The 13278-nt window shown below is 49.2% G+C and overlaps 1 protein-coding gene across 1 annotated transcript in view; it reads right to left on the reverse strand.

Annotated features, from left to right (window-relative positions):
• LOC119093398 (nephrin) overlaps window positions 1-10020 on the reverse strand; it is a 33486-nt gene extending 23466 nt beyond the window's left edge. Inside the window, exons 1-3 of the mRNA XM_037216353.1 lie at window positions 9855-10020; window positions 8909-9016; window positions 2258-2461 (exon numbers count right to left, since the gene is read on the reverse strand). Of these exons, the coding sequence (XP_037072248.1) occupies window positions 2258-2461; window positions 8909-9016; window positions 9855-10020 (478 nt within the window). The remainder of the gene's footprint in view (window positions 1-2257; window positions 2462-8908; window positions 9017-9854) is intronic.
• Window positions 10021-13278: the final 3258 nt, after the last annotated feature.

The following is a 13278-nucleotide window of genomic DNA, read 5'->3' on the forward strand; positions in this document are numbered from 1 at the left end:
CCAATGGCGTTCAGGGTCCCGTCTCTGTCCCTTCTCAGCAAATGTTCCTCTAACCGACTCAGAGTTCTTTGGCGGCAGAGAGACCCCTGTTAGGCTCTGTGGGACCTTGACCGACACAGGGGCTTCTCATTGCTGCAGGGGCCCCAGCCGGTGCAAATCGCGGGTCCCGGCCTCGTCGCTGTTTGGCAACTGAGCCCCAGGGCTCAGACAGACACGGAGCCCAACGCTTGACGTTGAAGGTCCCTGGCCGGAATAGGGGCCCGCATTATCCCAGGGGTTGTTCATTCGGTGCAAGAGGCCCTCTGACTGTGACTTGAGGTCATGGCCCACGGGCTGGCATCCTCAGCGTGATTTACAGCCAGCCATTCGGGCTCTTCAGCCTTCCAATCAGATCCTCGATGATCGGTTCCGATCGAACACTCCCCCGGGCCGGCAACCAGGGTCCCCTCACTAACACAGGACCCCTGAGAGGCACTGTGACCGACAACGGGTGCGGGGCTCGGTGACTCAGGGACCCCGCCCAATGTAAATCGCGGCTTTGTGCCTCCTCGGCAAATGGGCCCTCAGGCCCAGACCGACACGAAGCCGACTGTTCGGTACCGTGATGTCCGACCAATAGAGGCCTTCGTCGACCTAGAGCATCCAATCAGCGCAAAAGGCCAGCTCTGACTGATAGTTTTCCTTTAGAGCCCCTTTAGGGCCCCTTCCAGCAGGGCCCCTTCAGGTGACCTCTTGGCTGTCCTTCGGGACCTTGAGATCCTCAAATCAGCCCCAAATCGCGTCCGTTACCTTAATCCCGGGGCCTAACAATGCCTCAGGACCTAAGGGCGGGAGGGGGAGGAGCATACCCTGTGCCTTTTCCCCCTGTCTGCGCTATTGCAGCGGAGTGGGTTATGATCACCTCAGGTCCTCTCCACTCGCCCCTGACTGGGATGGTCTACGGCCGCCTGCAAGGGAGGCCTGCGGCCGGTGGCGGCGGCTGTTAAAGGTCAGGTGACCTCAGAGGGCAGGATAGACCATGCCGAACATTACGGCACGGTAAACTTTCGCCGCCCACTTCTGCCATTACCGTGAGATTTCAGGCGAGGTGGTGGAGTCAATCCTCACGCGACAAACATTGATGGTATAGACTCTTATCTAAGAAATCCATGCAGTCAAACGGCTCGGACTAAAGGTTCAAAATAGCGTTATAGGTTCTAATTTCACAACTAGAAGCCATTTGATGAAGGAGAGTTGGCTCTTCGACGTCGACGTATAGGTCACAGCTGGCATACATACACATATAGATCATAGCTGCATGCATACGCTCCTCGACGTCGACGTATTGGTCACAGCTGGCATACATACACATGTAAATGAGAGCTGCATACATACACTCCTCAACGTCGACGTATTGGTCACAGCTGGCATACATACACATGTAGATGGGAGTTGCATACATACACTCCTCGGCGTCGACGTATTGGTCACAGCTGGCATACATACACATGTAGATGAGAGCTGCATACAAACACTCCTCGACCTCGACGTTTAGGTCACAGCTGTCGTACATACACATGTAGATGAGAGCTGCATGCACTCCTCGACGTCGACGTGTAGGTCACAGCTGGCATACATACACATGTAGATGAGAGCTGCATGCACTCCTCGACGTCGACGTGTAGGTCACAGCTGGCATACATACACATGTAGATGAGAGCTGCATACATACACTCCTCGACGTCGACGTGTTGGTCACAGCTGGCATACACACATACACACACACACATGCGTTCCTGACGTAATAATGCTTCGACGTACAAATACTTGCAAAACGGGTTCAAAGCCAATGCTAAGCTTCAAAGCGAATTGTCGTCATTAGTGCATGCAGACACAAAAAAGAAAACAACAATGGATGGGTCTCCATTCGATCCAATTACTGTCGGGGAGGCAAATCACCGCCGGCTGCCACTCACAGTACATGCCTATATGTGACGTCACCACGGGCCTGACCACTCACAGTGCATGCCTATATGTGACGTCACCACGGGCCTGACCACTCACAGTACACGCCTATATGTGACGTCACCACGGGCCTGACCACCCACAGCACAAGTCGATATGTGACGTCATCACAGACTGTCACACAGTACATGTCGATATGTGACGTCACCGCGAGCCGGACCACTCGCAAAAAACGCCAATATGTGACGTAGTCATGGGCCGGGCCATTCAGTACATGTCGGTATGTGACGTCATCACTAGCCGGACCACTCACAGTACATGTCGAGGACGACCTGGGTGGTGACCGGTCGACTGATGTTGTTGTTGGTAGCCGAGCAGACCAGCCGGGTGTGCAGGTCCTCGCGACCCAGAGGAGGCAGCCGCAGCACGTTGATGACCCGCCCTGACCCGTCCGGTCCGTCCGAGTCGTCCAATAGGCGGTCGTCACGGGACCACGTGACCCGCGGGGCCGGGTAGCCTGAGAACGAAAGACAGCATTTGTCGACGCCAAACTGGGGAACTCCTATAACATGTCAACTCAGGGCGGCGGGGGGGGGGGGGGGGGACAAGTGCCGTCCTCATACAACCTCTCCAAGTGAGATGGGGATCCCCTGCAGTCAAAGGGCACGTCAAGGTGAAACGGTACGAAACTTATCAACAGCGTTTGCAACATAAAATACTAGCTATCAAGTTTTTCTTCATTGCCACCAAAGGAGGCCTTTTCAGCCCCGTCCTGATGGCATAACGACGACCTATTGTCTACGTGGCAGCTGAACTGCTGTCATGCAAACAAGGGCTCTGCTCCCTGCCATGCTTCCATGAGTTATCTTGCACCTTTTCGTCTGATTTGTCCCTGACTGAAATGCATGACTGCGACAAAACTGGGGCTCTGGATTACCACGAATACTCGGGATGTCTGCAGCTAGGCTGCAATTGGTTAGCTATAAGCCCAGTTGGAAAGGTTAATGACTCACGTGGGTAGTTTAATCTTAGCTTTTTTGGACGGAATTTTGCTGTTTAACGTGACCATGTTGATAATCACACTTTCTTCTGAAATTCCCACGCATTTCCAGCTAGGAACTTTGATTGGTAGTGTGCTGTTCAAAAAATGTGGTGTACCGGACCAATTTTCAGACACGAGCTTTGCTTTGTTTTGCTTGCTTTGAACTGAAAACAAACACGTATCAGGCTACAAGCAGTGGCGGGGGCTTGTGTTTGCTAAACATCGCGCGCCCTCACACGGTAAATGCACACACGGGACGTGGTCATGTGAGGCTCCGGTTTAGTCCTGGGATAGCCGGCTGGAATCGGTCAATGGCGGGATGCGTCTTATTGCTGATAGCACATGGGTGCCGGACCGTCATACGACGCCCCGCGGCACCGTTCAAACGGCATCAAATTAAGCTCGCAAGATATTCGCATGCCCTTGGCGTGTCAAAATATTCTCATATATATATATATATATATATATATATATATATATATATATATATATATATATACTTCCATTACACCCTCTGCTGGTTTGCCTGTCTAGTCTTTATTTTGGCTGTTTTTGAATACTGTGAAAAGAATGATAAGCCATTGGTCTGACATCAAGCACAGAACCTCGCATAGATGTGGCAATCCGAGGACGTCGTTCATCGTGAGCAGTTCTCTACAAGCTTTCTTAGGAGCGGTCCAAATAAACAAACACCTTGGAGAAGTCTAGTGCTGTGTTTAAGTTTGTTTTTAAGTGAAGAACTTTGCTCTGATTTTAATCAGTCCAGAGGCGTGCATAAATGTTTGAAGAGGGAGACGCATAGAAAAGTCAGCGCACTACCTCATAGAGGCCACACAGATACACGCTGGATGGAGACCTATGCCGTCGAGGTGCCCTCAAGAAAACGAAAGTGAAATCTGCATGTTGCATTTCTCCTCGTAACTCTGTTTGCAGGATGCATTCAAGGCCTATCAAAGAGCAAATTATATCACATGTGATTAGAAGATAGCTGCCGGAAATATCCACAATTCAAAAACACGCATGTTGGGTGACCGTTGAGCTGGCGTGCGCGGCCTCTCGTTCCGCCTCGTACGTTGTGCGCGGTCCTCGTCCGCTCGACGACAACGCTTTACTCAAGGAATGCACGATATATCTCGTCAGCTGCCAGCCCCACCACACAGCGACGCGATAGATGTCCGAAGACATGGCTCCCCGGACACATGGCCTAGAGTCACGGCTGCCGCCACACTGTGGGGCGTCGCTGCCTGGACAGGGTGCTATCCAAGCCGCCATCGGTGACGGCTCAGCAAACCAAACAGGCGTGCTACGTGATAAGGAATGTGAACGTCCTACAACGGCGCTTGTACCGAGGGAGCTGATATGCGGCATTAGCTCATGTTTGGTTCTTGGTGGCCAAAGGTGGCCAAAACAGAGGCAATGACATTATCACAGCAGATATTGTTACATTTGTCTTCTGACCAAATCATGTATTGACAAAACTTATATTCGTCCGAAGAGAGGCTCAGGGACCTAACAGATTGCTGTATTTGCTTTCTGCAGACCATTCATTGAAAACTTATTATTTGGCCGAAGAGAGGCTCAGATGCCCTTTAACCCAGGCTGCTGTCAGTGGTGTTTATGCCATGTCTGTATCTGAACATTCGCACGTGCTCGGGTGGGAGTGGGGGTCAAATTGACCCCCCCCCCGGAGGTTTTTCCAGAATGGCTTCCGAACGGTGCGGTGTGGCCACGCCAAATTTTGCATAGCTGTAGACCATTAAATGGCAGATCGTTTGGATTAAAAATTGAGATGTATCGTGTAAGGTCGTTGACCTATGGCAGGTCAAAGTCATGTCACGGTTGCAGCGAAGTCAACTTCCAGAGAATCCTTCAATCTGATCCAACCACGGAGTGTTAGACAAAGCCATACATCTCTGAGATGCTTTCTTAGGCAACACAACATTTGAATGAGCATATTACGTTGACCTAAAGTCAGGAATAAAGGTCACACCAAGGCCAAAACCAACCTCTTTTGTTACTCTAGGGCTTGCTGTATGGGATAGTTTCTGGTGCTCATTTTTAATTTATTGATAGCAGGAACCGCGTTACACATCATCCATGGACTTCTTAGAAGTCACAATAGGTCATTGACCTAAACTGACCCAGGTCAACGTTTAGTTTTAGAAACATACTGCCTAGCGTAATCTTCGCGCTTAGTCAAATGCAAAACTCAAAACAATCTTGCATTATTTTGGTCACCTTGACCCTCAAAAAGTCAAACAAGGTCACTGACCTCAAATGAGAATGTGAACTTTTGCTTGGAAACGGTTATCTAGGCTCTGGGGGCACTTTGGAGACCAACTTGGAACTTGGCCTTGTTTGCCCTTATTTGACCCAAAGATCATGGCATAGGAACCTGATACTTTGACCGAAGTCACGTACAGTTCAACACACCCTGTAAATGTGGTGTCTCTAGCTTTCTTAGTTCCTGAGATCTCAGGGGGCTAAATTGCCCCCCCCCCCCCACCCAAGCGAGGGGTAACTAGCTAGCCACCTGGGTGCGTGTTAATGAACATAGATAAGACAGTAGTATTAGCATTATTCCTTGGAAAAAAACCAGGAGAATAGACATATAGTTAGGTTGCTATTTCGGGCAACATGCCCTTCTCGAAACAATAGCAGAATTTATATTGGCTTCTGCTATTGTTTCGAGAAAGGCACGTTGCCGCAATATCAACCAACTATATCTCTATAAGACTTTCAGTCAGGTTAGTGCATCTCTGCAAAAAGTCGGAGCCGGGTCTTTCAAAGCAGGTGCAGTCAAGCACATAAAAACTGTCACGGTGACGTTGCCTGACAGTGCAGTGGGACATTTGCTGTCCCGGGGTATCTTTCAGCAATGACCGGGGGCGCCTAGCTGTGTGCAGCCGCGCCCAGTAATGCGCACTGAATGGCGCCAGCCTACGACACAGGACCCCGTAGGCCGTTATAGCCCCGCAAGCCATTAACAGCCTATTGACTCGGCTTGCATTGTTCCCAGGGGCACCCGTCCCCTTCTGAGACAGGAATCTGAATATCGCTCGAGCATTAGAACAGCATTTTTAGTTGGGGTCATCGACCCCAAATTGCGGTCGAACACTACGCACAAGTCCTGATTAAAAACAACGGCGATGCTCGGGTCTTCCGGGCCCCCAGTCATTTTCAAAATATTTCTATAACACTTCATCCACACACTGCTCGCCTCAGACGCTGGGGTGTGTGGCTTCTTACGGCTAGCCACTGTGGCACATCCGGATCGGTCTGGTTGTTTACCAAGGACCACCACGGTTTCAATGCGAAATTTTCCAAATAAGCCAAGGTAAGCCAAAGGTCACAACAGGAGAGCCCACATGGCTATAGACGAACAGTGTACGACCATTACAAAACCGCATTATGCTAACATAGGGTATTTGGAGCAAGCAACAAAATGCAGCATTTGAGATTGATTGTTGGTGACTGATAGAAACAGTGGCTCGCTGTTTAAAAGAGTCCTTACAATTTGAGCGGGCCTGGCAGGCAATTTTAAAGCTACTCATGATACTCGTTTCATTAAAAGCATGCAGCCGAAATGTCAATGCACCGATCTCTACTTTCTCCTAGTTATGTTAAAATAAATAAGGCTAACAGTGCTGTCCTATCTAAAGTTGATGTAATTTCTATTCCGTATAGGAAAACAACTCACACGTCGTCATGCAGTGGAAGACAGTGCCAACCACAATACTTGGTTTCAAAGGTAGAAGCTTGAAGCATGAAGTCCTCCTCCTTGGTCTACATAGAGGAATACGTGTGCCCTGTATTCAAGAGGCACTGGGTACGAGTAGTAACAGGCCCGTTATATTCGGCCAGAAAGACACGCCTGGGAGCCGGGGCAAGCTTCGCCATCACTATCCCACGCTCCGTGAAAGCGCAACATTAACCCGGTACAGTGCATGATAGCAGTTGGCTTCAAATCGGTTTGGAACTACATACTCTTTGGTGTAAGCTTACGCCCATCAAACGTCATGGGAAGATGAGCTGGAGATTTTCGTCAAGAATTTGAAGCGAACGTAGTGCGTTGCATTGCTCTCCAAGGAATCAGATCCCTCCATTGACTCGTTGGGCTAAGAATACCAAAGGTAAATTAGGCGATTAACTACAACGGCACATTTTGGGGTAACGGCTTCAGATGAAAGACGAACGTTTTGATTAACACGCGCTCGGGTGGGAAAGGGTCAAATTGCCCCCCCCCCTTCGAAAGTTTTTCCAGAATGGATTCCGAACGGCGCGGCATAGCCACGCCAAATTTTGCATCGCTGTGGACGATTGAACAGCGGATCGTTTGCCATACAAATCTAGATGTACCATGCAAGGTCGCTGACCTATAGTAGATCAAAGTCAAGCCAAAGTTTCAGCAAAGTCAGTTTCTAGGGAATCGTTCAATCTGATGCAATAGCGGAGTGTTAGACGAAGGCATACATATCTGAGATGTTTTCTTAGGCAACACAACAGCTGAATGAGCAAATTACATTGACCTTAGGTCAGGTATGAAGGTCAGACCAAGGTAAAAACAACCTGTTTTATTACTCTAGTGTTTATTTTATGGGAAAGTTTCTGGTGCTCATTTTGAATTTATTGATAGCAGGAAACGTATCACGCATCTTCCATAGACTTCTAAGAGGTCAGAAAAGGTCATTGGTCTAAAATGATCCAGGTCAGCATTTTGTTTTTAGGAACATACTGCCCACCTTAATCTTGGTCGCCTATTCAAATGCAAACTCCGGGCAATCATCTATGATTTTTGTCACTATGACCTTCAAATGGTCAAACAAGGTCACTGACCTTAGATGAGCGTGTGCAATTTTGCTTAGAAACGGTTATCTAGGCTCTGGGGGCACTTTGGAGACCAACCTGGAATTTGACCATGTTTGACCTGATTTGACCAAAATGTCGTGACCTAAAGAACCTGAAACTTTGACCTAAGTGAGTTCCCGTACAGGCCAATACACCCCGTGAATTTGGTGTCTTTAGCTTCCTTAATTTCTGAGATCTTGGGGGTCAAATTGACCCCCCAAGCGAAGGGTATCCAGCCGGCCGCCCGGACGCTTGTTAACAAATCAAGGCGATTCGTGCTAACCATTCGGAACGGGTAGACAAAAATCGTCATTTCTTGCTCATCAAGGCCTTAGTAATGCTGTACCGTGTTCTTTTTGTGCAAAAACATGGCCAATGAAGAAAAGCGACACACCTAAAGATGGTCTGGAAAATATCTCGGCGCATGCATAATCATCCAATCCATACACTTTAAGCTTCTATGCAGAAGACAACTACAAAGTCCATGCTGTGCAGCCGTAGCAAAACGCTGTAGCTTCGGATGACAGCTGGCTTTCGGCGTCCCTGCACCCATGCTGACCATGCTGAGCGCCGGTACTCCAGCCCCAGCTTCGGATGACAGCTGGCCCCCCGCGTCCCTGTACCCATGCTGACCATGCTGAGCGCCGGTACTGAATCCCAGCTTCGGATAACAGCTGGCTTTCGGCGTCCCTGCACCCATGCTGACCATGCTGAGCACCGGTACTGAACCCCAGCTTTGGATAACAGCAGGCCTCTAGCATCCCTGCACCCATGCCGATCATGCTGAGCGCCGGTACTGAATCCCAGCTTCGGGTAACAGCTGGCCCCCCGCGTCCCTGCACCCACGCTGACCATGCTGAGCGCCGGTACTGAATCCCAGCTTCGGATAGCAGTAGGCCTCTGGCGTCCCTGCACCCATGCTGACCATGCTGAGCACCGATACTGAATCCCAGCTTCGGGTAACAGCTGGCCCCCCGCGTCCCTGCACCCATGCTGACCATGCTGAGCGCCGGTACTGAACCCCAGCTTCGCATGTCAGCAGGCCTCTGGCGTCCCTACGTCCGGCTCACTTACCACCGTGCGAGAGGCAAGTGACTTCGAGAGGCTCGCCCTCCGCCAGGGGGCCGATCTTGCCGGACACGGGCCGACCGCGGAAGGTCACCACTGGCGGGCTGGGCGGAACTGGGGGCGACCGAGCACACACTCAGACTTTCCCCGAACAGTGTCGCCAACACGCTGCTGCCACACTTGCAGCTGGTGAATATGTTAGAATATCAGCAAAGCTTGCACCTCTTTGGGAAAAGATGACGTTTTGTAGCATCTATTTTCATACTTACAAAACAAATCTTTTCATCCATCGAATACATTTGTGGATAGCAAAACTGTCCATTCATTGGATTGCGTTACTGAAATAAATCTGATGCATTATGTGAGGGAAGCACAACAGAGGTATTCACCATACCAATGTGCACCCCTCACCTGCGCGGCAGCATGATAACGCAGCCCACTGTAAGATTGACTGCAGCAGCGTTGGCAGCACGACAAACGTGTGCTTAAAGGCATCCCATACCCAGTGATGGCATCTGAACATCTGAGCGTGTGACCGTTGATGCCATCTGAACTGCGATCTCAATACCCTGGATCGAATCCCAGCAATTCCAAAGGAGAAAGCCTAGGTTGTGGCGAATGCATCGCTGATGCCAAACATCATCCAGGCCTCCTCCGGAATCAGTAACGCCTGACGACGGCCGAAGAGTTAACTGACCGAACCATTGATTACGTACAAGCACACCAGACGTGGACGACACTTCGAACAACTACTGTGTCCGTGATACTCCGAACAACTGCTCTGTCCGTGATACTCCAAACAACTATTCTGTCCGTGATACTCCGAACAACCATTCTGTCCGTGATACTCCGGACAACTACTCTGTCCGTGATACTCCGAACAATACTACGTGATACGCATTGCCCGCTGAGCTCCGCACCACCCAGGGCTCTGTCGCAGGCCGGCACTCACTGATGACTGTCAGCCGAACCCGCTGGTTGCGGGTCGGACTGAGCTGGAAGTCGACCCGGCAGCGGTACAGGGCGGCGTCCTCGGGCCGCACCGTGGCCAGACGCAGCGCCGGCCGGCTGGCGTCGCCCACGAACGTGGCGCGCACGCTGAGGGTGCGGTCCGACATGGCCGAGCCGTCCGAGAAGGAGCGGCCGCCGCGCGCGTCGAAACTGCCGCAGACGGCCAGGTCACGCTCAGGCTGAACGAGGCGACGATGAACAGGATAACGAAAGCGTTCCCAGTGTCACGCCCACGTGGATTCAGTCTCGTAGAGTAATCGTAGAAAGTTATGCCCGTTTTTTAGAAATGTCTTAATGTTGCATACACGTTTGGTGACATTCACATGCCAGGCTAGTAAATCAGGCCTTGGGCACATAATTGCATTGGATGTATATATATATATATATATATATATATATATATATATATATATATATATGTACATAATAGCTACAACATGCTTCGAATGAACCATGCCAGTATGCCATTTAAGAGTGTGTAGCCACAACTTCATCAAAGTCATGTTCTGAAACATGACCACAGTCATGTTTGATGGCTAATGAGATTTCAGAATGCGTCAACTACCTTAGTTATTTCCGCCTGACCACAGTTCAAGTGAGATCGAGGCATAAACTAACGTCGGCACTGTTCACAACTGCATCTCAGTAAAACCTGAGTCTGAAGGGCATTTGATCAGTCTATTCAGTATATATATATATATATATATATATATATATATATATATATATATATATATATATATATATATATATATACATATTTACATATATATATATATATAAATTTATATACTGCATATACCTCAAAAACCATACTGCGTTCCGGGATAACCGGCGCCGCAAAGACGTTACAGCTGCAGTTCACCTGTACGTCGGCGTGCCCTCGCTGTCCCTGTACCAGAGCACGAGCACCGGCTGGTCCCCCGGCTCCGTGGTGCTGATGTCACAGGGGAGGTCGACGCGGCGGCCCGACACGCCCACCACCTGCGTCACACGACCTGCAACAGCAAAACGCTCCGGTCAAGGCGGCGAAGTCGTGGCCAGCCTCTGTCAGGAAAGATCAGGATCGATGCTGTGCCGCAGAGAGCGACGATCCGGCGGGACGGCCTACCAGGCCAGGAACACCTCACGAGGGGCCCGCTGCTCGACGGCTGTTTCCGACAGATTGCTGAATGGTGTCCTACCTTTGGGGCATATTTAAAAAAGACATACTTTCGTGAAACCTCAGGATTAGTTAGTCTAATAATAGCACTTGATGGTGTCACTGCAGCATCGCCAATACATAGAACAATACAATTTTCATTATTTCCAAGTCCAAATAACGCTGCCAATGCTTTGTAACAACATTGCACTTCTTACTGTTATCAGCTGTTGCGAATTAGAGGTGCCACTTTTGAGCCATTTTAACCCGTACATTGCGGACCTGCGGGACTAAAAGTGACACCACTCCTGATATGAATGTCGTCAGTATAAATGAGCGCTTGTGATTGGCACAGCGGGCGGCAAGGGCCGGTTACCGAGAAATTTACCGCATTAGTTGAATTTTGAACCAGTGCATCACTTAAAGACCATGTGAGACTCCATTTCCCATATCCAAAACGAACTTCCAAAAGAGCTCTTGTGGTAAATGCCAAAGTGAAGAAATCAAAGCCGTAGTCTAACGTTTCGTGACGGGATAATAGCCGCATGTGTGCAAATCTGCTTCTTTAAATGGAGTGCTCCAAGCTTTTGAAGCATTTCCTACACAATAATTTTGACAAATTAGAATGTTGCAAACATGCCAGGGGATACACGTTGAAAAACAAAGCAGATTCAAAATATGTCTTTCCTAGTGGTGAGCAGGGAGTTCATTGATATTTTAGCGCAGAAGCGACTACTTAAGGTCGAAATTCTGAGCTGTTCGGAATGATTTTGAGAAAACTGGTATTGCCGATCGTAAAGAACACGTCTGATATAGCAATGAGTGACAATCACAAAAAGTGGCATACTTTCTTTAAGGTGGAGTACCATCGAACCTGTGTTAACGCGCTTCCACGGTCACTTCCACTTCGTGCATCATCGCTTCTCTGTAAAAATCCACTTCGATGTCGCCAATAACGAATCAACATACGGTTTCACACACACTCTGTGGTGGTACTCATCGACAAATATACGCGTTCGCCTCCCAGCCGAACTTTTAAAAAGCTCAGTTGCAACGGAGACATCAGGTCAAGACAAATAGTTCAGTTAAGTTCGGATCAGAAAGCACTGAATTCTAATGGAACGAATCTAATTGGGGTTGGTTACCAGACGGATAAATCGGCGGCTGATGAAAGCGATGTCATATACCAGGGGAAGTACAGCCTGGACTTCAGGCAACAAAGAACCATTGGACAATTGCAGTACATTGCGTACACATTGGATTATCGCATGCAAACTGGACGAATACCATCGACTCGGGAAGATGGGGGAGGACAAAGTCCCTGACGACAAGACAGATGTGCTGTGTCAGGTTTCTTGTTTGGCGGAATTGTGATGATCTTGTCACGCGTTGAGGAAGCCGAGACAAACATACGGAGGCCAATGTAGTTTCGAAAGAATGTAAAGCTCAACATATCATAGCTTGAAAGAGGGGTCGTCCCTTCTCTTCAACGTTGCGTTCCATAAGTCGCGCATGACGCCGAGATTCCGGGCCGAACAAAACCAAGCTTTACCCAATGGACCTGTCGGATACCCATAGGCCGTCGTGCAGATTTTGGGGTATCCTCAGGGCACAGGACAGCTCCTGTTTTCTCTCTCCAATAACTGCGCTATCGAAACGTCCGATCCATGTTAGCCCGGTTGATATAAGTGCCTTCATTGCTGATGAGCCCCGGTTTGCAGAGCTGTCGCCCTCATTCACATACCTAACGGCAGTGAACAGTTAACCAGCCAAAAGTTGCACTGTTGCCAAAGCCCTGATATCCCACCAACGTTCTTCATGCAATCCTCTAACGCTCTTTTTCGCTACTCGTTACGACGGGTACGTCAATCATCAATATTTTGTGTGGGCGTGCTGGCTGGTGTCACACATACACACATGAGTTACGGCTCGGCTCGATCCGACGCTACAACAGAGGCAACTAGCAAAACATTATGAATGTGAAACTAATGAAGAGCTCTACGCCCGACGGAAGAGACACCCGTTTTTTAGATCACGTAAGCTCAGGTCATATCTATCAAATCGTTAACTTGCACACAACAATGAACTTTACGAAAAAACACATCGGACGTGACATACAGACTAGACGACAGCTATCAGACAAGCGAGCAGAATGCATTTATCGGATTGGAAACAGATCCGCCTGGCAATAAGAAAACAACGTGCTTTAAAATCTGTAAAGATC

Source organism: Pollicipes pollicipes, unplaced genomic scaffold (genome assembly GCF_011947565.3).
Source record: "Pollicipes pollicipes isolate AB1234 unplaced genomic scaffold, Ppol_2.1 Scaffold_4002;HRSCAF=4701_pilon_pilon_pilon, whole genome shotgun sequence".
Classification (NCBI taxonomy): Eukaryota; Metazoa; Arthropoda; class Thecostraca; order Pollicipedomorpha; family Pollicipedidae; genus Pollicipes; species Pollicipes pollicipes.